This window comes from Crotalus tigris, unplaced genomic scaffold (genome assembly GCF_016545835.1).
Source record: "Crotalus tigris isolate CLP2741 ecotype Arizona unplaced genomic scaffold, ASM1654583v1 scf7180000024506.7606697, whole genome shotgun sequence".
NCBI classification, from domain to species: domain Eukaryota; kingdom Metazoa; phylum Chordata; class Lepidosauria; order Squamata; family Viperidae; genus Crotalus; species Crotalus tigris.
Genome location: NW_024100678.1, coordinates 4,983,935 through 5,009,010, shown reverse-complemented (window position 1 = coordinate 5,009,010; position 25,076 = coordinate 4,983,935). Strand labels below are relative to the sequence as shown.

The window sequence follows — 25,076 nt, the reverse complement described above, 5'->3', positions numbered from 1 at the left end:
TCTTTTATTTTGTCCTTAGTAGCTTTCCTCAACTTGAGCTGGAGTTGCAATCCTATCAAGGATAGAAGGTGTCAGATTGAGTAAAACAATCATATTATCAGTTATATAATTCTGATTTATTACTAAAAAAATGAAATGGCCGCAATTATTATTTAGTATAGCTAAATTATAATACAGTGATCTTATTAAAAGGATTTAATATATTTGCCTTACTCTCACCTACTAGACAAAATTGAGGATTAACTAAAAAGACTTTTGCCTGCCCCAATGAGAATCAGAAATGTAATTATAATTAGCTAGATCCTGGACAGTGGACAGAAGAGAACATCAGTACATAGACAAATTTATACTATTTTGTTTCATTTGCAATTATCTGTTCTGCACATGCATGAAGAAGTTTCCATAAGATTCTTTCCTTTCTCCATTTAGTTTTGTGGGCAGCCTTTTCTACATAGAATAATCTATCTGTTGGAGGATGAGTTGCAATTTTGCTGATTAGATCTTTTTAATATGGTTTAAAATTTCTGCCTACCTCTTAAAGTATTGTCTACTTTTAAGTTTATAAAGGCTGGTTTATACAAACACTTGACTTGGTTATGGAATTAAGTCATTTTTGTGATTTCTATGATTCATTGATTCAGTAAGTAAGCAGGCTGCATTCAGAGACCACTTCTTCCAGGAGATTTACATTCAGGAAATTGCTGGGCCAACCTTGAAGCAGATAGATTGGAATGGTCCAGAGAAAAAAACAGAGTTTTTCTAGAGTTTCTCAGAATGTTATATTCCCAGAATAAAAAGTTTTGCACATCTTTACTTAAATCTTCATCTTTTTTAAACATTAAAACATATTTGTTTTAAGTTTCACGGACAAACAAAAATATTGTTTCTTTTCTCCTATTCCATATAGATTCGGTCTGACAAAGATGTTGAACCTGGAGTAATTATTACTTACACCATCTCTGGCCAAGGAGTCACAGAACCACCATATCATTTGTTTGTGATTAATGGGAAAACTGGAGAATTGAACATAACTGGAATAGTCGACCGGGAACAAACACCAATGATACATGTAAGCAGATGAAACTCTTGTCTCTTTTTGGTATATAGATTCATACCAGTTATCGACTCTTGATTTTTACTGTATTTATAGGAATTTATTTTTCTTAATGTGCCAATAGAAAAAAGTGAGCAGTATAATTCAGTGATAATTGTTATTTTTATTTTCCTGCTAATTGAATCAATTGAATTGGATGAAATTAATCATGTGGACTTCACGTTACTATTATTTCAGCTGAGGGGCTATGCACTGAATCAAAGAGGTGAAAATCTGGAAAGGCCACTGGATCTGCGGATTAAAGTTCTGGATGTAAATGACAATAGCCCAGTGTTTTCACAAACAGTTTTCATGGGTTCTGTTGAAGAATTATGTGAAGTGGGTACGTTCTAGACTTTTATTTACATTTTCAATCACTCAGCATTCATACTCTTTTCCCTATACAATTATTTTGAATCCCTTCCCTCCTATTGCCTCTTGTGCCCTTGTCACAAACAAGTATTTTATTGATTACAGTATTCAATAGAGTAGAAATATCACAGACTTTTATTTTATAGTATTGTTCGGGTGAGACATTAGAAAACATAATTAAATAGTTGAGAATCAGTGCTTTATTGACAAGCCAAAATATAAGATCTAGGAGCCAAAAAACCCTTGTTTTTAGTGTCATGATAATTTCAAAATAGTACAGAATAGAGACTACGTGTATTTTACCCCCTAACCTTATTCTCCTTACTACGTAGTAATTAAAAAGGCAAAATCTTGTAGTGCATTTGGGTAGAACCGTAACAGACTGAATATAGGGGGTGAGATAAATTGCTGCTTAGGATAAATTTTTATGGTGCTGCTATTAGCAGCACCTCCTCTGTTATTGGGATGACATAAGTATACCTTCCCTTTCCATGTATTTAGTGTGCCTATTCTGCACTGATTATTTGTTTGGATTTATATAATCTGCTTTTCATTTAGGAACTTGCGATGGCATGCATCACACGAATACAGGAGTCCCCAACTTACAATAGTTCATTTAGTGACCATACAACAGCATGAAAAAAGTGACTTATGATCATTTTTCACACTTATGACCGTTGCAGCAGCCCTATGGTCACATGATCAAAATTCAGATGCTTGGCAACTGACTCATATTTATGATGGTTGCAATATCCTGGGTTCATATGATCCCTTTTGTTGCCTTCGACAAGCAAAGTCAATGCAGTTATTCACATAAAATCTATGGCAAGAAAAGTTGTAAAATGGGGGGGGGGAATCACTTAACAAGTGTCTCACTTAGCAACAGAAATGTTTGGCTCAATTGTGGTTGTAAGTCAAGGATTGCATCAGTCTTCACACAAAAAGAAATTATAGCACATCATACCAAAAAATACTGCAAAAGAAAAACTAGAAACAAAAATTAAAATAAGCAAGAAAATCCAACTTTGACAAATATAAATCACAGATTACATCCTAGAGTTCTGAAGGAACTGGCAGATGTTATCTCAGAATCATTGCACTGTATCTTTCAAAAATCCTGGAGCACCGGGGAATTATCTGAGGATTGGAAAAGGGCTGATGTGGTTCCCATCTTCAAGAAAGGGGAAAAAACGGACCCAGAAAACTACAGACCAATCAGTCTAACATTAATACCTGGGAAGATCCTGGAAAAGATAATCAAAAAACAAATTTGTGAACAACTAGAAGCAAACAAAGTTATAACTGGTAGCCAGCACAGGTTTGTTAAAAACAGATCATGCCAAACCAATCTTATTTCATTCTTTTAGTAGACCAGCGAAATGCTGTGGACATAGTATACTTAGATTTCTGTAGGGCATTTGACAAAGTAGACCACAATCTACTGCTTGGTAAACTAGAAAAGGTGGAATAGACAACATCACCATCAGATAGATTTGTAGCTGGCTGACAAACCGTATTCAACGAGTAGTCCTCAATGATACTACAACTACATGGAGAGAAGTAAGCAGTGGGGTACCACAAGGCTCCATCTTAGGCCCAGTATTCTTCAATATCTCCATCAATGACTTAGATGAGGGAATAGAAGGCGAACTCATCAAATTTGCCGATGACACTAAACTGGCAGGAATAGCCAACACCCCAGAAGACAAGCTCAGGATTCAAAAAGATCTTGACAAACTTGAACAATGGGCTCTATCCAACAAAATGAGTTTTAATGTGGAGAAAAGCAAAGTTTTACATTTAGGCAAGAAAAATCAAAAATATAAGTACAGATTAGGTGAGACCTGGCTCAAAAACAGTAACTTCAAGAGGGACTTTGGAGTCCTAATGGACAATCACTTGACTATGAGCCAGCAGTGTGCAGCAGAAGCCAAAAAAGCTAATACAATTCTGGGTTGCATAAACAGAGGTATAGAATCAAGATCACATGAAGTATTAGTACCGCTTTATAAAACCCTGCAACCAGTTTGGTCACCATACTACAAAAAAGATATTGAGACCTTGGAAAAAGTTCAGAGAAGAGCAATTAAGATTATCGAAGGCCTGGAGACTAAAACACATGAAGAACAGCTGCAGGTCTTGGTTTTGGTTAGTCTAAAGAAAAGAAGAAATATTGGTGACATGATAGCAGTATTCCAATATTTGAGAGGCTGGCACAAAGAAGAGGGAGTCACATTATTCTCCAAAGCACCAGAGGGCAGGACAAGAAACAATGGTTGGAAACTGATCAAAGAGAGAAGCAACCTGGAATTAAGGAGAAAGTTCCTAACAGTGAGAACAATTAACCAATGGAAGCTTGTTTTTAAGAAGAGACTAGACAGTCACTTGTCTGAGGTGGTATAGGTTCTCCTGCTTGAGCAGGGGACTGGACTAGAAGATCTCCAAGGCCCCTTCCAGCTTTATTCTATTCTATTACCTGTACATTTCCAGTATTCAGAAGCTGAGATTACATTGGATTAGTTTGCTCCCCTGTGCCTTCAAGAATGGTGTGTGGCCATGGTGTTAAAAGCAGGACAGTTATAGTGGTAGGAAGAAAATGTGCACTTTTGGTCATTGCCATTTGATATACCCTTGTAAAATGCTTACTCTTTTTTAGGTACTCTTGTGCTGAAAATAAGTGCAACTGACGCAGATGAACCCAATACACCCAACTCCCAAATTGCTTTTAAGATTATTTCACAAGAACCTGATGATCCTAATGCATTTGTCATTAACAAAGCAACAGGTGAAGTTCGGACAGCATCTTTCCAGCTTGACAGAGAGGTATTTTCTCTCTCTCTCTCTCTTAATATTCTTGTAATGGTTTCTTATTTATCTAGTTTCTTATTGATTTAGTAGAAGTATGGAAGATACTAAGATTCCATGAAAATTCCTTTATGAAACAAGAGAGGAGCAACCAATCTCTGTCAATCCTCTTTTTCTCTTGCTGGCCCAGATGACCTTCCAGTTCCAAGGAACAGCTTTTCAGGAGGTTGAGTATGCTGCATGTAAAAGGAGAAATTGCAGCTGCCTTCTTGGTCATTTCCAGTAAGCTAAATGTCACTCACTATCTTACCTTCAGTTTACAAATAGATAATTAAAAGATATAGAAACTGTTAATAAGCCAATTCATCATATTAATACTGGTAGTCCTCAACTTACAACCATTTGTTAAGTGACCGTTCCAAGTTACAACAGTGCTTTAAAAAGTGATAGTGACAGTTGTGTTGGTGTGGGGTCATGTGATTACCATTTGCAACCTTCCCAGCCAACCTCTGTCAATGGGAGAAACCAGATTCACTTAACAACTGCAGTGACTTGCTTAACAATTGTGGCAAAAATGGGGCACCACTCAATAACTGTCTTGCTTAGTAACAGAAATTTTGGGCTCAACTATGGCCGTAAGTTGAGGATTGCCTGTATTTCAAAGTAATAACAGCTCATAAAAGACTGGCAAGTAGTTAACTTAGTAAAACATAATCATTAATAAAAGCCAAGTTGGATAGGATTCACTTAGTCAAATTTTAAGAGGATTTCTTTGATATTTCTGTAGTGATCCAGATTCAACTGATCTTTGAATGTCAACTTTGAAACTCAGCATAAGTATCTGAAATGGGATTCTTTCCCATGAGACCTGCAGAAGATTTTAGCTAAATATCTAGGCTATGAGTTGGCTGAAAGTCATTGGTGTGTAAACCAAATAAATAAAATATATATTTATGGTATATATGCATAAACACACATGCAAAATCTAATATATATTTTTCCAAAACCTTGTTTCATTTTGGCTAGACCTTATGAGTATACTGAATGTTTATGAAATATATATACATAGTGGAGTTGCAGTAGGGCTTATACTGTGACTCTCCTGCAAAGTCTGAATATCGTTGTGAGCCTTTTTTTATTATTATTTCAGCGTGTTAGAAAAAGAAAATGTCCTTATCTTTTGATGAGGATCACAATGTGTAAATGGCTTACACCTTTGCTTCTTTGTTTCTCTGACCTTCTGCTTTTCAGTAGTCCAGAATATTTTGCTTACCTCCACTCGCAGGCACATGATTTTCTTTGTGTCTTCTGGCAGCAAGAATCTGTTAAGTTTCTGCACTTCCTACCATGAGCTTTCAGAAAAAGAGTGACAAATCTGTGGCTTGCAAATGTAGCCAGAAGTTAGAGATAGTGGTAGTTGTAGTTCAGCAATCTCTGGGGTGGTATTAGGTCCCCACTCTCTCTTTAAAGTTCCCCAGATTGGGGCACAATTTTTTTTCAGTTATTGGTGTTGTCATTCAACCTTCACTTAGACACTGTTTTTCTATATCCTAACTTTCGTGCTGTTTGACTGCTCCACAGCTGCATAGTAGTTATTCCTTGGTTGTGGAAGCAAAAGACCTTGATGGAAAAGAACATGGGAATGGTCAAGTGACCAGCCTACAGATCAAGATTCTGGATGTTAATGACAATATCCCTAAACTTAACAAGTCTGTGGTGAGTAAAAAGTGTGCTCGCTATTATTTGGGTGGGTTTTTTCAGTTATGATCAGAAAGATGTATTATTATAAAAAGGCTTGTTTACTTACAGTTTGAAGGAAGTATAAAGGAAAATATAGCTAATGTGGAAATCATGCGCTTGGACGTCTTTGATGGAGATGAACAATTTACTGATAACTGGCTGGCAAACTTTGTGATTGTGTCTGGCAATGATGGAGGCTACTTCCGTATAGAAACAGATTCACAAACCAACCAAGGAATTCTTACTCTGATTAAGGTTAGTGGATGGGGAGAGGCAGTATGCTTGCCACATTGACCTCAATCCAGTGATGATACCCAGCAAAAGAAGAGGACAATGGGAACACATAGCATAATGGGCAAACTGATGTGTTCTGTATGAGTATTCTGCATAGATTGCTATAATCTCATTTTAACCACATCTCTGCCCCTTTTTCCATTATGATGAGATTTTATAGTATGGTAGGAATGTATTGCCCATAAAATAGTTATATTTTGTATGCCCACCTACAACACATACCAACAAAGAGCATTTATTAGTTCAGATTCTCATATTTCATAATAATTTAAATAGTTCATTTTCTGTTCCACAAATTACATTACAATTCTTGTTTTACTTTAAAACTGTGGGATAATATAGCATCAGTTTTTTTATAACCATTGTCAAGCTGAGCCGTTTAACAAGTGGTTGGGAACTATTTCATCCCCTGCTTTCATAGTTTATTTATGCCCATGAATAAGGGTAAATAGAGGTTCCTAACTCAATTGCTTGATTTGTTTGTTTTTTAACATAAGGTCTAGTTATGCTTTGTTCTCTTCTGTATCTTGATCTCCATTTGATACAGTGACATGAAAACTCAAGAATCTTTTCTGTTCTTTTTATATTGAACGGACTCTTAACTTTGAATGAATTTTCAAGGGTGTTTCATATCAAATAATATTGAAGTTGCAATAGTAAACTTCCACCAAAAGTCCAGAAGGATATGCAAGTGGGTTAATTGCATTCTAAATTATGACTTTTTTATTCTCTCTGCAGGAAATAAATTATGAAGAATTGCAGACAATGGACCTGAAGATAACAGTTTCTAACAAAGCAGCATATCACAAATCAATTATTAGTCAAGTTTCCCAAGTAAAACCAGTTTCTGTCAAAATTAATGTGGAAAATGTGAGGGAAGGCCCCGTATTTAAGCCCCAAACTTTAGTGATTAAGACAAGTGGAACAATGAAAATAAACCAGATTATTGGCAGTTTTCAAGCTTATGATGAAGACACTCAAAAAATAGCAGAACGCATCACGTAAGACTTATTTATTTATTTATAAGTATACTTATATGCCTCTCAACTTCCAATACTCTGAGTGGCCCACAACAATCAAGAGTTACTGTAGAAGGAGAACATTCTGTGTCTATGTGCTTTCAATATGCCATATATAGTTTCACTACTGTCGTATTCCAAGATTGCTCATCCTTTTATTTATGCTGAAAAGAGAGATGCAATTTATACCTTATGTTTCCCAATGTGTTTTGTTTTAAATTTCTTTTTGTGAGATAGGCAGCCATATAAATATGATTAATAAATAAATACTGAAAAAGTTAATGTTCACATGTCATCTTAAAGGATGATTTTGCACATTGTTTGTTGAATAAACTAGAGTTAATGCAAAAGAACAACTCAGAAATTATTTCTTGGGCCAACTTCTGATTGGTTTTCCCATTAAACTGTCCTCACTATGTCCCTTTGTTGATTGGCTAAGAGATTTGAACAGGGCACAACTAGAAATACAAAAAAATAAATGTATTGAGATTTGACTGCTATTTGTTAACAATTATTTGGGTGTTATTTATTAACTATGAATAGAAATATGGTAAGTAGATGTTTAAGAAGTTTGTATGTCTCCTAAGAAGTATATATTTCCATATGTATGCGTAATCTCAGGTTTGTATGCTTATTTTCCATATGTTTAAAATTTACACAGGTATGCCAAAGGAAGTGATTTTGCAAACTGGTTGACAATAAATGCTAAAACAGCTGAAATCAAACTACTTAAAGTCCCAGACTATGAATCACCCTATGTCATCAATGGTACTTACACTGCAACAATTTTGGCCATAACTACTGGTACGTAGTGAATATTTTTGTTAATTACCAAGAGTTGTAAGATCTGGTGGAGACTATACTTTTTAATGATCTATAGTACCCGTGCCTTACTCTTTTTCTTTTCTCTTTTTTATTTTTATTTTTTTGGGAGGGTGTAAAAGAGCTTTATCAAAATGACAGCAAATGGAATAGAGAAAGTGGGGGGGGGAACCAATAATCCTACTCTGAAGACATTTGTGCTTGTCTTAATTTCATCAAACCACAGCCAAATTAATGGTCTAGTATCCTGTTTAGATGAATAAATAAGATTAAGGTTGTACAACATCGAAACATCTTATCATGCTAAGGCAGAAGACTGATCATTTCTGCATCAAGATTAGGTTCCAGTAACTCAGAACAACTACAAATTGGTTTTGAGTCATTTACTTTAATCTGCTTACCTTAAACGCAAAACCAGAGAAGAGATTTAATGTAAGGTAATTTTCTTTTCCAGCTACCGGCAGAGAAATCAGTGCCTGGAGTGATTTTCAGTATGAGATTTCTTTAAGCTTTCCATTTCTTTTAAGAGCTTTCTTTCTTTCCATTCTTGGTGAATGTTCAGATTTTAAATAGGTACAGATAATGGTTTAGAAAAGTATAAATCTCATTTTCCATATATGCTGCATCTGACTCTATTTTTCTTAAATTGCCACCCCATGATAGCCGTCCAATTTCCACAAAAGAGGCAAGGATGCTGGAGGAATAACTAGGGCCTTATAACTAAGGCAGATTTGGAGTCCATTGGTCATCTGCCACTGCATTACCATCTGAATCCCTTCCTTGAAAACAACAGCAGACTAGTCCATCACATCATGCACAATCAGAATTACAACATTCTGCTTATTAGAGCACAAGTTATTTTTCCCTTTGAATAAATTCATAATGCAATCATACACCTTTTATATCATGTGGAATATCTGGTGCGTTCTTAGTACTAAGTGGATGCAGGAGCAGAGGCTGTAGTAAAGCTGGTGCATTGTTACAGTGAGAGCTACGAATCTAACATTGACCACAATCCAATCTGAGGCTCTGGGTTTTTGAATAACTGCCTGATTAACTAACAAAGACCTCAAGAGTGAAATAATACTGCAGGTAATCCTTGAAATATAACCAGCCACTTAATGGCCATTCAAAGTTACAAACCCCACCCTCATCAAAGCTCATTACAACCCTGTTTCAAACTTACAGTGGCTGAAGCAGCCCAGCAGTCATTCACCCTTATGAATGTTAAGCAAAGGTCATTAAGGACGGCTGTCTCACTTAATAGTTGTTATCGTGTGTAGGCTCCATTAAAGTCATAGGTCAATGACTACCTATATATCAGTGACCCCCAAAATTTTCATGGGTATGAATTGTTTTTTACTTTCAGTTTATGTAATCTAGTGAATTATAAACTCCTCATAATTCAAACATTGGGTTCACATTTAAAAACTTGTATATGCTTAAAAAAGCAAACAAGTTTCTAATTAATCAACATTTTGTATAACAATAGATGTTTGTTCCTTCTGTGCTTTACAGACTACCCTCCAAAAACAGCTACTGGTACCATCGTTATTCAGATTGAAGATAAGAATGATCACTGCCCAATTCTTGTGACTCCAAAAACAACTGTCTGTACTGATGCAAAGTATATTAATATCACTGTTGAAGATCGAGATAGACATCCAAATGCTGGTCCTTTCACTTTCGTGGTCATTGATGAACCTGAAAGAATGTCAGACAAATGGAAAATTGGTCAGATAGATGGTAAGTGTGAGTTCTGCCACATCAAGTTTGGAGCAGCTCTGAAGCTACAGAGTTTATGAGAGCAGAGCTTGTGGTTTGGTTTCATATCATGCTGAGCAGTCATGTGGTTAGATTGGTTTTAGCTTAGCTGACATACATGAACCCAATTATTATAATTTGTAAATCTCATGAAGGATGCTAATTTAGCATTGCATGAACGTAATCCATGGCAAACATTCCATTAGTAGATGGTAGTTTGCTGCCTCACCTGGAGGTGAGAGAAAGAGAGAGAGAGAGCAGTATTAGAATTCTAGCTCAGTAAAGAACTATATGAACAGTTGTGACCCATTTAGTATCATATGAGCTGCCATAACCAATGCGGTTGTAAGTAACTTTAGCCTTGAACTTCATCTTGCTGAGCCTAAAACATCTTATATTGAACAATTGAGACAGAGATTTGTCCAGTGATAAACTGCTGCCTCTTTTTATCCTGATGAATGCATTGTACTAATCCTAAATAAGGTTGGTTTGGTTTTGATTTAAGACATTATATAAAAAAAATTAGCAACTGTGATTTATAAACCACCATTTTTGATTTAGCATATTGTTTGAATATAGCTGTCTATGGTTTGTTCAGCAAAGCATAGCTAAATACAATGTGTGAATCCATCTTTTGTTTTGATTTGGATAACCAGATCTCACGCCAAAGAGCAGCAGATCTGTACCTCTGCAGTATAACTTTTCTTCTACAAAAGTAGACCAAGAAATGTTCCTGTTTTCCTTTCTGCTCCAAAGAATTGGCAGTCAAAGTCAGGGGAGAAATATTAATGGTGCTGCTTCATTGCAGATTAGACCAGATTCAATGCATCCAAGTGGAGGGATTGTTTCTGGTAAATATGAATGAAAGTGGATAACATGTTTAGCACCAGTTGCAAAGTAAAATGGAAGTAGGTTTAGGAGGGTGGCTCAACAGCTAGAAAATGTTTTCATGATTAACTGAATTGCCTTGAATGGATTGAATATATTGTAGAGGTGGAATTACCAAGTAACGTGTCGATGACCCAGAAAATTGTTGCTTTGCACAGAATGTGCAGTTTCCCAAAACACTGTGCAGTAGTTACAGAATCTAGAAATGTATTGTTGTCTCCTAATAAGAATGCTTTCTTTTAGAGTAGCTGCTCCTAACTTGGGTGTGCTTTAGAAGCACAGATCAGCTCCCAGAGTTCCTGTTAATGACCAGGAAACCTGAGGGTTAAAGTATGAAAGGTTGGGGAAGACTGCTTTAGCTATCAGAATGGTAACCCCAAAAGTAGCAAGATTTCTGATTTCATTCCTTTCTCTACTACACTGCTGAACACTGTTATTTTTGTTTTTCTCCTTCCCTACAAAGGGTCCAGAGCTCAGCTTATGCTTCAGGATGTGACACCTGGCATATACAAAATTCCTATTTTAGTGAAAGATAACCAAGGCCTCAGCTGCCCTGACCAACAAGTTCTGGAGGTGGAAGTTTGTAATTGCAAGGATGGCGCTGGTTGCCAAGAAAGAATTATCAGCTCCTCTATCTTTCTGGGACCTGCTGCAGTTGCACTGATGATCTTGGCATTTTTGCTACTACTCCGTAAGTTTTTAATGTTATTTCATAATGTCTAGAACAGGGTTGTGCAACCTTGGCACCTTTAAGACCTGGGACTTTAACTCCCAGAATTTCCCCGCCAATATGGCTGGCTGGGGAATTCTGGGAATTAAAGTCCACAGGTCTTAAAGTTGGCAAGATTGGACACCCTTCATCTAGAGCAGGGGTCCCTAACCAATGGTCTGCGGCCCACTGCTGTGGGCTACTGACCACTGGGCTGTGGGACAAGTTGGCCAACGTGCACACACGTGTGTGCGTGCTCACCCCCACTCACACTAGAGCCCCAGACCCATTTGCACATGTGCACGGGGCTAGCAGCAGCAGTGGCTAGCGCCTGTACTCATGTACAAATGGAGCCGCTAGTGGGCACGGGCTGCATGGCCTGTTTGCACATGCAGAGGCAGTGGCTAGCTCATGCATGCATATGCAAATGGGTTGCTAGCATCATACAGAGTGCATGGCCCATTTGTGCATGAGTGCGGTACTAGCAGAGGCAGCAGCTAGCACCAGCATTCATGCGCAAATGGGGCTGCTAATAACATGCAGGTTGCATGGCCCATTTGCACATGCGTGCAGGGCTAGCAGTGGCTAGCACCTGCACGCATGCACAAACGGGACTGCTAGTGCCGTGCGTGTGCACACAGCCCCGTTTGTACGTGGCCCTGTTTGTGTGCGCATGTTCGTGCGTGGACGCACAAATTTCCCACCTGCTCCCTTTCCCTCCAGGCTGCCAGCATGAAAAGGTTGGTGACCTCTGATCAACATAAGCAGGACTCTTGACACAAAGACTCCTTCATATGAGAGCTTGCAAACATTTCACTTTGCTTGAAAAAAAAGACTGTAAAGTTATCCAATCATAATTAATTCCTACTGAAATAGATTTTAAGAAATCCATCTTTTTATTTGTTGCATATAATATGAAATGGAACATTTAAAAAGGCATTAAAATGTTAGAGTGTTTTTTTTTTCTTGTTATTCCTGTCTATTTAGGAGCTGGTGTTCCTCTTTCACTTTGATTGTTGCTCAAATTCTCCTTAGCTTTCTTTTTAAGAAAACCTTACTGGCAGCCAAGAAGCTTCCAAACATGGAGTAAGAAGGTCAAACTAGAGCAGAATGTTTGTATGTATACATGTATATACACACTCAGACCTGACCTTATCTTGCTACTACCAAATATAGATATATTTGCTTACTTTTTGAAAAAGTTAGGGCTTTGAGATGCTTGTTTTTACATCTAGCAACACGGTCTGTGTCAGTATCTTGCCAGTCTGGAATGTGCACAAACCTGAATATATAAAACTCACTAAAAAAACAAGCAAGATAAAAAGAGAGACGATAGTGGTGAATGCTCTGTCCTTATTAGATTGTTAAAAACTGTTGAACTGGTAAAAAAGAAAGATCAGAGCTGAGCTGGAAAGGTGCCTGTTTATCATTATGTAAGTAACTCATCTCTCCTGGAAATTTTTAAAAATTTTGTTCTGATTGTGAAATGTTTGAGATGGATCATATTGCACATGCAGATATACTCAATATTTTTTTCCCCTAGCGTTTGATCTTTGTTGCTCACTGTTGTGTTGTGTCCCTTTGCAGTCGTGCCTCTCTTACTGCTGGCCTGTGGCTTTGGATCAGGCTTTGGATCAGGCGGTGGAAAAGGATTTGCAGCTATACCTGACAACAGTGAAGAAATATTGCGTAACTGGAACAGTGAAGGAGCAGCACCTGAAAATAAGGTATATTGTATTTTGCCTTTTCTTTCTCTTACTTCAGTTTTCCATTCCTTGGGAACATGAAGAGGAAATTAAAGGATTAATTCATCCAGGGCAGTGTTTTTCAAACCTGGTATCTTGAAGATGTGTGGACTTCAACTCCCAGAATTCCCCAGCCAGCATCTTAAGGTTGCCAAGATTGAAAAACGTACTGATTTAGAGCAATGTGAATTTCCCAGGCCCGCAGTCATAAATGTGATGACTTAGTAAGTGCCATTTAAATCACTGGATTTAGACTGCAGCCATAATCACACTTACTAGGAACTCAAGTCAAATCAACTGCTGAATCATGATGTATAAAAATGTCCTATTGGTTTCAGGTCAACATAAGCAGCATGCGAGAAAGTGATTCCCCCTTTTTTTTTCTGGTGTAACTTCAAAAAACTGTGCTTCTCCAAATTTGTTTCTACCTGCTATTCTCCAAACCATGTGCTTTTAGGATAGGCTTGAGTGGAACACACAACATAGAATATTCTTTATTGGCCAAGTGTGATTGGACACATAAGGAATTTGTCTCCGGTGCATAAACTCTCAGTATACATACAAGCAACGAAGTGATAAATCATAAATCATAAGATACAATCATAAATCATAAGATACAACCAACAAAGTGATAGTCATAAGATACCAATAGGAGTAGCTAATAGGAAATATCAGAAAGATACTGGTAATATAGTCCTACTACATATTAGTAATACAATAATAAAATACTAATACAGTCCTACATGGCAGCCATAGTTTAGAACCCTGGATTGCCTGCTGGTGTATTATAAACCTTTCCTTTTTCTCTGAGCAACAAGTACCAAACCATGCCAATAGCAAATTCACTTGGCAATCTAGAAAAGCCATTCTTGTCAGGATTTCAGTGCTATTCCTTCCAGGCCCATCTTTGATTTTTAATTGTCGCCTTTGATGTTAGGCAATGCTAAACCTCCTTACTTCCTCTGGATCGGAAAAGTATGTGGGCAGTGGAGCAGCAGCCGTGGGAGCAGGAGCAGCAGCAGCAGCAGCAGGGAGTGGCTTCTCCTCTACGATCAAGGAGCAGAACATGAGCAGCAACACAATCACAAGATGGCAGAGAGAAGAGCGAGAAGCTCTTCTTTCTGGGGCAGAATTTGCAGGTGCCTCAGCCGCAGGGGCAGGCTTGACAGCAGGTGGGACAATGCTGCTAGGAGCTCGCAGAACTTTAGCCATGGATACTGGCATGATCATGAATGAAGAATTCTTACGGGGTTACTTCAGTGAGGTAAGAGTCTACTTTCTTAATTCACTTTATTGATCAACATGTTCTACTCTTTGATGATATATATATATTCACATGGGACTTAATCAAATTTCCAATTTTTTTCCCTTTGTGCTTGATACAACCATAATTCCTTATCATTTAAATCCTAAAGCTTTGGTCCAGTAATTAATTTTCTGTAACAGTAGTTCTGAGAGGGCTTAAGGTGGGTATGAAGTTTTTGCTATTCTTCATTGTTGAATCTGGACCTCTCCTCTTCCTCCATGACTTACTCCAGTTTCCTTAAACGTTTTTTTTATATACACATTTTATTGTTTTTTTTTTTTAATTTTAACATCAAAGTGGTCAGGAAAACACCGTGACGAAAGGGTAATCAATCATAGCAAAACAAGTCATATATATATATATATATATATATATATATATATATATATATATATATATATATATATATATATATATATATATAACTAAAATTAATACCTTAAAAATTCCCCCCTCTATTTCCTCACATGATATAACAAATTTAGTTTAATCTATTTCTTCTTAAAATTCAATCAATCCACAGAATCATCCCTACTATTACATCTACATAAATCACTCCTGCTTTTAAGCTCCACTAATTTCAATTAAAATATTCCAATTAATCTTAAACATATTAATAAAATTTTGGGTATCCCTTCTACAACACACATAATATTCCAAGAATAACATTCTAATATTTTCACATATATTCCATCTCTTAATTTAATACATCATTAATTAATACCCTTTCTTCTCTTATCATAGATCTCTCTAATTCTTCTGCTATTACAAAATAGTTTTCTATATAAACAGAGTAAAAAAACAAAAAAAGAATCATTTCAACCTGTTAAGTAAAATTTAACTCTCAACCAAATTAACTATCATTATTACACCAATTATTATTTTACTGCTTTCATTTACTCAATTAGATTGTCAAATTAGTCCAAATCTCTAAAGCCTTTTTGACCCAATAATTAAGATTTTAAATCACATTTTTAAATCTAACTCTGGCTTTTTTCTATACCAAGCTGGTTTCCGTAATATCACATCTATGTCATCAAATCTCAGTATTTGAGTACTAATGTTTATCAACAGATCGATCTGATCAAAATTCTCTTCCCCTTCTTCCAGTATCATGTAAGCAATATAGTTCATTTTATTCCATATTATGATTTCAGCTTGATTATCCAGGTTGTCATAACTTTCAATCGATCGCATCTGGCTGTCAATTCCTGTTAATTTTAGCATTGGGAGTACTTCACTTATAGTCATTTTTTGATCTTCAAAGTTCTCCGTTTGTACATAGACTTGTGAAATATCCTCCTCTGTAGTAGTTAGTTGATTTATAGAGTAGCCATTTAAGGTCTCAATCTGGGATTTTGGGTCCAGAATTTTTCTAAAGTTCAATTGATCAGTGAGTTCTTCCATCTCAAATTGTGTACACTGTTGCATATAAGCTTCTTCTTGGCCTGTAGATTGGTCTTTTGAAATTTGGGGCTCAGCTTGTGATTCTAGATGATGGTCTTTAGTTTTTCTCCATGACTTCATCTCCTCTGTCATTTCCAATATTTTTTCCAATATCAGCTCATAATCCAGTCCAGAATTCAATTGATCAGTAAATTCTTCTTCCAGCTCAAATGTGTATACTGTTGCATATAGGCTTCTTCTTGGCCTATAGGTTGATCTTTTAAAGTTTGAGGCTCAGCTTGTGGTTCTGCAAAATAATCTTTAGTTTTTCTCCATAACTTCATCTCCTCTGTCATTTCCAATATTTTTTCCAATATCAGCTCATAGTCAAGCTGTGGGTAAAAGTCTTCTATTTCCATAGTAAAAGAGTATTTTAATCTTTTTGTGGAAACTATATTTATTAAGAGTCCATATACATCCGCCTCCACAATTTTTAAATCACAAACACAACCCACAGCTGTTTCCAAGGCTTTATCTTTTCTTCTTGTTAATTCCTGAAGGTCAAAAACATCTCCAAACACCGAAGCAAAGACATTAGAATTGCAGTTAATATTTTCACCACAAGATGTCCTCAGTTAGCTATAGAAAGTTTTTTCTTTGCAGGTTAAAAGCCTTTATCTCATTAAGAATGACAAAGAAAGAGACAGAAAAAAGCAAATATTTTCAGTATAGTAAGTAAAATAATGCTCTAAATTACAAATCTTTCCAGGAATGCCCAATATTCAAAAGGTTCAAAATATAATAAGTGCTATTCTGTAGTTTTGTTTAAAATATTTTTTTCCCCAAACAGACAGACGCCGCTTTCTTAGAACAGGGAAGTCATCCAAAAAGCAAGCTCTTTGCAGGAAAAATAGTTCAAGGAAATAGTCAGGACGGAGAGAGGGAGGAAAGATCTCACCCGGATTCACCACGGTGGTTCTTTATGTTTAGATGATTTTCTGACTTCAGCTGGCACAGCGAAGTGATCGGCCATTTTACTGGCCAATCTTCTTCTCCATCGGCCCTACAGAGTTAGCTCGGACTGTAGGGGGAGCCACCGCTCCACCACAACTGAGCAAAAGCCTCCTCGACGGTGGTCGCCCCTCCAGGGCAATTTAAGACTCGCTTAAGGGTCTACCAGTAGAGAGAAAACAGCCAACGAAGAGCGACAGCTCTTCGTACTGTATGGCTGAGCCTGCCGTGATCCGGAAGCAGAAGCCTCCTTAAATGGTTTTTGGTTGCCCACGGTTTTGATAATTTTGAGTTCAGTTAGAAAATCAATATAAACATGCCCAGATTCATGGTTTTCTTAGTCTTCTTACACTGTCCAGCATTGGATAGAGGCCAAGGTAAATGTTTGATTTCTGTAGGCATGGAAATCCCATTCTTCTTGTTTCTATTTTCTCCTAAACTCTTCTAGTTGTCAGTTCTTCAGGTTTCTACAACAACCATTCCAGGGTCTTTTCAACCACTTTTTCCTGTTTATCCTACACACCCTGTACTTAGTGCTCTCCCATTGACCTTTCTATCCGGGTCAGGTCAGAGTAGTAGCCCAAACCATTTGAAGAAAATCCAGTTTAAGGAGCCTCTCAAAGCATTATCTCCCCCCCCCCTCCAAATAATATTATTCACTGATTATCATGATTACCAGCAATATTTTAGTCATATATAAATAAAGGTGACTTACTAATTAATGTTTGGTTGGTTATATTTTAATTCATCAAATTTTGATATTACATAGATGAATAAACTTTCAAAACAGCTGGTCCTCAACTTACAACAGTTCATTTAGTGACCATTCAAAGTTACAACGGCACTGAGAAAAGTGACTTATAGCCATTTTTCACAGTTACGACCTTTGAAGCATCCCCATGACCATGTGATCAAAATTCAGAATGCTTGCCAATTGGTTCATACTTATGACCGTTGCTGTGTCCCAGGGTCACGTGACCACCTTTTGCGACCTTCTGACAAGCAAAGTCAATGGGGAAGCCAGATTCACTTAACAACCAGGTTACTAACATATCAACTGCAATGATTCACTTAACAACTATGTCAAGAAAGATTGTAAATTGGGGCAAGACTCACTTAACAAATATCTCACTTAACAACAGAAAGTTTGGGCTCAATTGTGGTTGTAAATTAGGACTATCTGTATAATTCAATCCTAAAGTTGCCACTATCACCAGCCGAATATACGTCTTACCATTAACACATCTAAAAAGATTGTTTGAGGGGAAAAAGAGGGGAAGCTTATGAGGTAACTATGCAAGGGACTAAAGCTGACCTTTTTAAATCTACTGTCCTGGAATTCTGCTGCCAAAATATGAATGTGGGGATCCTTGTTCTTTTTGTCTGCATAGAATAGCTCTGGGTTGAAGTGTTCAACTTTGTAATATGAAAATATTATGTAACTCTAATCTGATCTGATCTAGGCATTTTAGGTAACGAAAATGGTAACTTCTGAAATGTGTGTGTCTTTATTCTTTTCCTTCCACATTTTAGAAAGCTGATGCTTTTGCTGATGAGGATGAAGTGCTGCTTGCCAAAGATTGCCTACTCATTTACTCCCAGGAGGAAGAACACGATTCCCCTCATGGTTCAATTGGCTGCTGTAGCTTTATTGATGGTGACTTTGATGAACATTTCTTGGATGACTTGGGAGACAAATTTAAGACTCTGGCTGAGATCTGCATGGGCAAACACACAGGCCTAAAAGCAGAGCAGTTCAGCTCTCATACTCAGAAAGATACAACCAATCCTGCAGTGAATGAATCTGGTCTACAGTACTCCCAACAGCAGAATACAGTGAATGCTGAACACACCCACTCATCAGGGGCTGCCTACAACTTATCTGAACCTGTGAAAGGCTTTGGTTCAAAAACGATGACTGAGGAAACAATGACTGAGTCAACTGTTACAACTAAGTCTAATCTGCAGCCAGTGAAGCGAATCCCAGACTCTGCGATTAGCAGTAGCACCAATGTTGTAGTGACAGAAACATCATATGGGACGGTACCATCAACAGTCATCCTTGACCCTCAGTTTAAGGAGAACGTGGTAGTGACAGAAAGGGTCCTTGCACCTGCTTCCAATTTGCAGGACATGTTAGAAATGCCTGCTGGCGTCTTCCCAGACCTCCCAGATTCAAAATACGTTGTTGTGAGGGAAAGGGAGAGAGTCCTGGTGCCTAGTTCTGACTTAAAGGCTTCTGTAAGCATCCCCAATCTGTCAGAAGGACAGAATATATTAATAACAGAGAGAGTAGTGACACCAACTCCTGTTAGGCGGGCCACAGCTGAAACTGGCACTTTTCCTAACAATGAAAGGCAGGAAAAGATTTTAATCTCTGACTCCTTCTTTAACCAAAGTAGCCCACAGGAAGTGCTTCCCACAGGTTCAACCTTAAGCAAGTCCTCAACGGTCAAAAAAAATTATAGCTCTGTCCAATATACACGTTCATAAGTGGTGGATTTCCACCCATCAATTCATATGTACTATTAGGATTGATTGATTGTCTTCTCAAGAGCTTGAATATGTTGTTTCACTTTCCTAATGATGCTTTTTAACAATCCATAAGGATACAACCTTAAAATCATTTACTAGGTGCAATGCCTCACTGTGTAATATAGGATTTATTTCTGAGAAGTTACTCATAAAATGGCTCTATTAAAGAGTTCCTGCAAGAAACTCCCCAAGCTTACACAGCTAGAAAAGAATATTGTTTATCAAAAGAGTAATATAAATTTCTATATGACTCCAAAATCAATATCTTTTGTCTAGTTTGATAGTCCACTTGAAGTTAGTTCAGTATTCATTGTGCAGCAAATTCTACTGGCCTGCACCATGAACTTAGATTTTTTTTTCTAATGAATTCACTGAATTTATTGTTTCAACAATATAGTTAATATTAAAATGCATATATCTACAAATTTGAACATGTTTCAGTTTAGTAAAACTGATTTCAGAAATGTATTTTAAAGAGTGCGGTATTCACAATCAGTTTCCATTGAGTTTAGTGGGATTTATTCTTCAGTCAGTACAATCAGGATGCAGCCTTAAAACTACAATTTTAACTGATATTTTATTCATTATATACTTAGGGAACATTCCTATTCTTTAAAAGAATGGATCTCATTTCATTTTTAAAAAACTGAACTTTATAGATTTGTATAAATTCTTTACCAATAGAAATTGAGTGAAACTGAGTTTTGTTTCTTGTATTGATATATTCTTTTCAAGATGAATTAGTTTGTCTGTGTGGTTGGTTCAGATACTGTATTTGAACAAGGTAATACATTTCTGAATGCAGAATTCCATTCAGTGTGTTTTTTCCTCAGATGCCAGATATCACACAACCATAATATCAAAAAAATTAACATTTGTCAATCTCAAAATTTCTGCCATTTAAAAAAATAAAAGTTTATTTTTTAAAAAAAAAGGTTTTGCACTGAGTTGCTTTTTCCGCCCAACAGTTTGTTGGGGTTCCACAACCCATTAGACAGGCACAGTCTGTTTTATGAAAGGATTCCCTAAAGATGATTCCCAAGGGTTTTCTTCCAGTCTGCTGATCGCTCCCTCTTGGGAAGTGCGTTTTTTTTATTAGATAAGAATCAGCCTGTGGAATGCACTTGTAAGATATGGAAATCATCTTTTGCTTTCTTTGCATGTGAAATGGCTTCCTATGTTGCGGCAATAAGAGATAAGCCACTGGAGACTGGTTAAATTAAAAAAAATGTATCCAATGTAGGATGGTCTTATAGGTCTTAGAGAAGGAGAAAATTCAACCTTGAGGTCTGTTTGATACTTTTGTACCATGGATATATTTTTTGGGGTTTGTTTGTAAAGGCTTAATCTAAATAATGACCATAGCATATTTCAGTTGGCTTTTCTTGTACATATGTATGTTGAATAATATGAGAAGAAGTATAATACATATGTTTATGTTTTGGGAATGAATAATGCATACATGGAAAGGGAATTAGACATCTGCTTATTTTACCTTTTCTCTTTCCTTTTTAAATCCATAGTTTTGTCTATGGCTGTTGTATATGATCCCATGTTATCGTGAATTTAAGCCACTTCAGTAGTCCACAGTGGACTTACAGTTATTGCCATATTTTTCTCATCTGGTATGGGAATGCAGCCTGTTTGATTTCAAAATGTAGTACTGATTTTAGGATTCTTAGCTTTCATTTTATATAATGACTTTGCTGTTCAAATACTAGTTTTGTAGTCAAGGAATGGGCTGGATATGCTGGCAATTTTTTAATGGAATTCGAAATAAAATTAAAAAAAAACCTATGTGCTTTGCAATTCTTTTAACTCATAGGGTTAGTATACACATTAAATTCAACCTGCTGTCAAAATTACTGCCAATTATTAGTAAGTTTTGTAAGTTGGTAAGCTGCCAATGAAAGTTTTGTAATGAGATATAAACCTACATGCTAGATTGTGATGATTCAAACATCGCTAGCATAAAGCAGGGGTCCCCAGCCCCCCCCAGGCCATGGCCCACTACCAGGCTCTGGCCTATTTGGAATTGGGCCACGCGTGGCTGTCCAGAGCATGCATGTGTGCAACTCAATGGCAACCTAGAATGAGAGTTCTGCTTTATTCGTCTCTGTCAAAACCATGACGCTCAACTTGCACGGGTGGTGGGCCAATGGACACTCGCCCATATGCACACTGGCCCACCACTCACAGAAGTCAAGCCGTGCACATTTGCCCTGGCCTGCCACTTGTGCAAGGGCTGCATTTGCACATGTGTGTGTACGGGCTCACATAGCCCACGTCCCCTCTTTCCCCCCCCCCCCGCAGCCAGGCCTCCAAGCTGCATAGGTTGGGGACCACTGGCATGCAGTAAATGCAATGCAAACGTGCTTCAGATAAATGAATTTAGGACAGTAGCCTTAACCAGATTTTGCCTTTGTCACATAGATTTGTGTTCTGTTATTGAAAGAAGACTTTTTTTTTCATAAGAGACAAACTATATTGAACACCTGGTTAATGAATAATGAAAGGGTTGAGACGTGGAGTTAAGTTCACAGTGATAAACTTATGATGACAAAGTGGGTGCTGGGACAGGAGAATCTCACATGAATAGTATGATGTGATGCTTATTTACTTGAACCTAAACCCTACTGGGGGTACACAGTGAGGAGTAAATACAATGAACTTAGTTACAGTATGTGAAAAGGAATAGAAGACTTCCAAGGTCCCTTCCAGGCCTACAATTCTCTGGTTCTATCACACTCAAAAATATTATCTACAACAGGGGTAGGGGTAGGCAACCTCGGCTCTTTTATGACTCATGGACTTCAACTCTGGGAGTTGAAGTCCATAAGTCATAAAAGAGCCGAGGTTGCCTACCCCTGATCTAGATAAAAATGCAGAGGGGTACATAGTTATGAATATAATTAAATAGAAATGGTTACACACAACTCTGTGGTTACAAATACGCTGTATCATTGGCATAGTCACTTTGTAGGTGGCTACAAACAGTCTTTCAATTGGAGCTCATCTTCGTTTTCTGAAATCAGTGGGTGTGCTGTAAGCATGAAGTTTGTATTGTGCTTACTGATTTACAATTGTTTTCAACCCTGGGGATCATAAATTGACAGGTTCCTTGAGTTAGTTAAATCATCAAAATCAGGATTTACTGGAAATACCAACTCCAGAGCCTTTTATATCAGTCACAGTTGTTAATGCTCACACATCAAAAGCCAACAAAACAGTAAAATGAGATGCAAATGAAAGTACAAATTATTTTTATTTACTTAATTATTTCTATTCCACTTTTATTATTTTTAACAAACACTCAAGGTTGTGAACATATCCCACACACCTTCCTATTTTTCCCACAATAACAACCCTTTGAGGTGAGTTGGTTAAGAGAGAATGATTAGCCCAAAGTCACCCAGCTGGCATTCATGGCTAAAGCGGGACTTGAATTCAAGGTTTCTTGCTTTGTAGCCTGGTGCCTTTAACCACTAGATCAGGGGTGTCAAACTGCCGGCTAGTGGGCCAGACCCGTTACGAAACTGCCTGCGTCCATCCTATTGCCGGCAATGGGGGAAAAGTTCCAATACGTCGCGCGACATCACGTGATGTCACAAGTTTGACATGTCTGCACTAGATCAATTATAACACATAATTCTATCGAAAACTGTCTATATAGTCTCAATTCTAATCGTAATCTCTATACTGATCACATTGGTGTTTCTTATTTTATACCACTAGATGGAGCCATTATCACACTTGTGAAAATATTGTTACTGCATGCTGACTTGAAAGCCTCTTGTATTTCAGCTCTCGGTGTACAGCTGTAAGAAATGTGAAAAGAAACTAAAGGACTAAACTAACACCTTGTTTTGTTTCACCAACCTTTGTCAGGGAGAGAGAACAACAGTTCCTTGAAAAAACAGAAGACTCCAAGCTTTTAACTGGCATCCAAAACCAGCAAGTAGTCCTCAACTTACAATCATTCATTTAGTGACTGTTCAAAGCTACAACAGCACTGAAAAAGTGACTTATGACCATTTTTCACTCTTGCAACTGTTGCAACCTTCCCGTGGTCACATGATCAAAATTTGGATGCTTGGCTGCTGGTTCATATTTATTACGGTTGCATTTTCCTGGGGTCATGTGACCCCTTTTGTGACCATCTGACAAGCAAAATCAATGGGAAAGCCAGATTAGCAATCACGTTATTAACAACTGCAGTAATTCACTTAACAATTGTGGCAAGAAATGTCATAAAATGGGGCAAAACAACTGTCTTGCTTAACAACAGAAATTTTGGACTCAGTTGTGGTCATAAGTTGAGGACTACCTGTATCTACATATTGAAGCCAGGCTATTTTAAACTGTTGCGTATACATTTTAAAACACTATCACAGTGGTCTAACACAGAGTTCCCCAACCTTTCCAGCTTGGCAGCCCAGAAGGAAAGGGAGCAGCAGGAAAATGTGCATTCATGCGGCCGGCATGCACATGCACAAATGGTGCATGCCCACTAGTGGCGCTTGGAGGCATGTGCATGTGCAGGTGGGCCGTGCGTTCCTAAGGCACACATTGATGCCCTCTCACATGCACAAATGGGCTGCATGCACCCATGGCATACTACTGGCAGGCACACACATGCGCAAACGAGCCATTGGCACCAATGTGACGCTGGCAGCGGTGCTAGTGTCCCCATGCATGTGCACATGGGGCCGCTAGTGCCTGTGCAACGGTGCTACCGCAAGTGGGCTGGGCTCGCCAGCTATTCCCGGGGGCCCAGTGGCCAATAATCACAGCCCAGTACCAGGCCGTGGACCATAGGTTGGGGTCCCCTGCTCTAATATATTGGAAGAGAGACAGTTCAGTGCAATGGTTAAAGCATCAGGCTCAAACTACAGTATGAGCTCTAGTTGTGCAATATTGCAAAGTAAACTGAAAGGACTTGTCCAAGCAGAAATCAATACTCACTCAATACTCTCTCTCTCTCTCTCACACACACACACACACACACACACAAATAGCCTATCAAGGATGATGTTTCACTAAGTTTTGGAAGTTAGTTTGGTGTAGAAGTATCAGTTAAAGCATTAGATTAGAAGCAAAGAAACTCTGGACTCTAATCCCATTTTAGGACCAGGCCAGCTGGGTGACCTTGGGCCAGTCATTCTCTCAGCATACTTAGTTTTAAGGAGGGCTGGAGAAATTCATGGAGCATAGAACTATCAGTGACTGCTGGTCCTGATAATTGTTTAACATTTCCTGAATCAGAGGCAGGATACCTTAAATGCCAGATGCTGGGAAGTAATCAGCAACTAAGGATAGACTGTCCTTATCTGTGTTTATGAATTCTCTGAATGCAGCTATGAGGCTACTTGTTGACACAAACAGAAATAGATGTGTGCTTTGTCTGACCCAGCACACTGCTTTTACCTTTGCTCCTTTCTTATTGTCCACAACAAGCGAAAGATGTTATTTTCTTACTTCTAAGAAATCTGCATACATAGCTCAGCACTACATGTGGTCTTTATCCTGCAGAATTTTCACAGTCAGTGACTGCTAAATATTGATTGCAAGATTCCCTAAAATCATC

General features: G+C 37.7%; 1 protein-coding gene across 1 annotated transcript in view; it reads left to right on the top strand.

The window, feature by feature from the left end:
• The window catches only part of DSG2 (desmoglein 2), a 33,061-nt gene extending 11,775 nt beyond the window's left edge, over positions 1-21,286 (top strand). Inside the window, exons 4-15 of the mRNA XM_039333545.1 lie at positions 908-1,069; positions 1,292-1,436; positions 4,122-4,288; positions 5,852-5,986; positions 6,080-6,265; positions 7,043-7,305; positions 7,985-8,127; positions 9,664-9,891; positions 11,261-11,488; positions 13,094-13,233; positions 14,189-14,515; positions 18,488-21,286. Coding sequence (XP_039189479.1) covers positions 908-1,069; positions 1,292-1,436; positions 4,122-4,288; positions 5,852-5,986; positions 6,080-6,265; positions 7,043-7,305; positions 7,985-8,127; positions 9,664-9,891; positions 11,261-11,488; positions 13,094-13,233; positions 14,189-14,515; positions 18,488-19,447 — 3,084 coding nt within the window. The 3' untranslated portion in view covers positions 19,448-21,286. The remainder of the gene's footprint in view (positions 1-907; positions 1,070-1,291; positions 1,437-4,121; positions 4,289-5,851; positions 5,987-6,079; positions 6,266-7,042; positions 7,306-7,984; positions 8,128-9,663; positions 9,892-11,260; positions 11,489-13,093; positions 13,234-14,188; positions 14,516-18,487) is intronic.
• Positions 21,287-25,076: the final 3,790 nt, after the last annotated feature.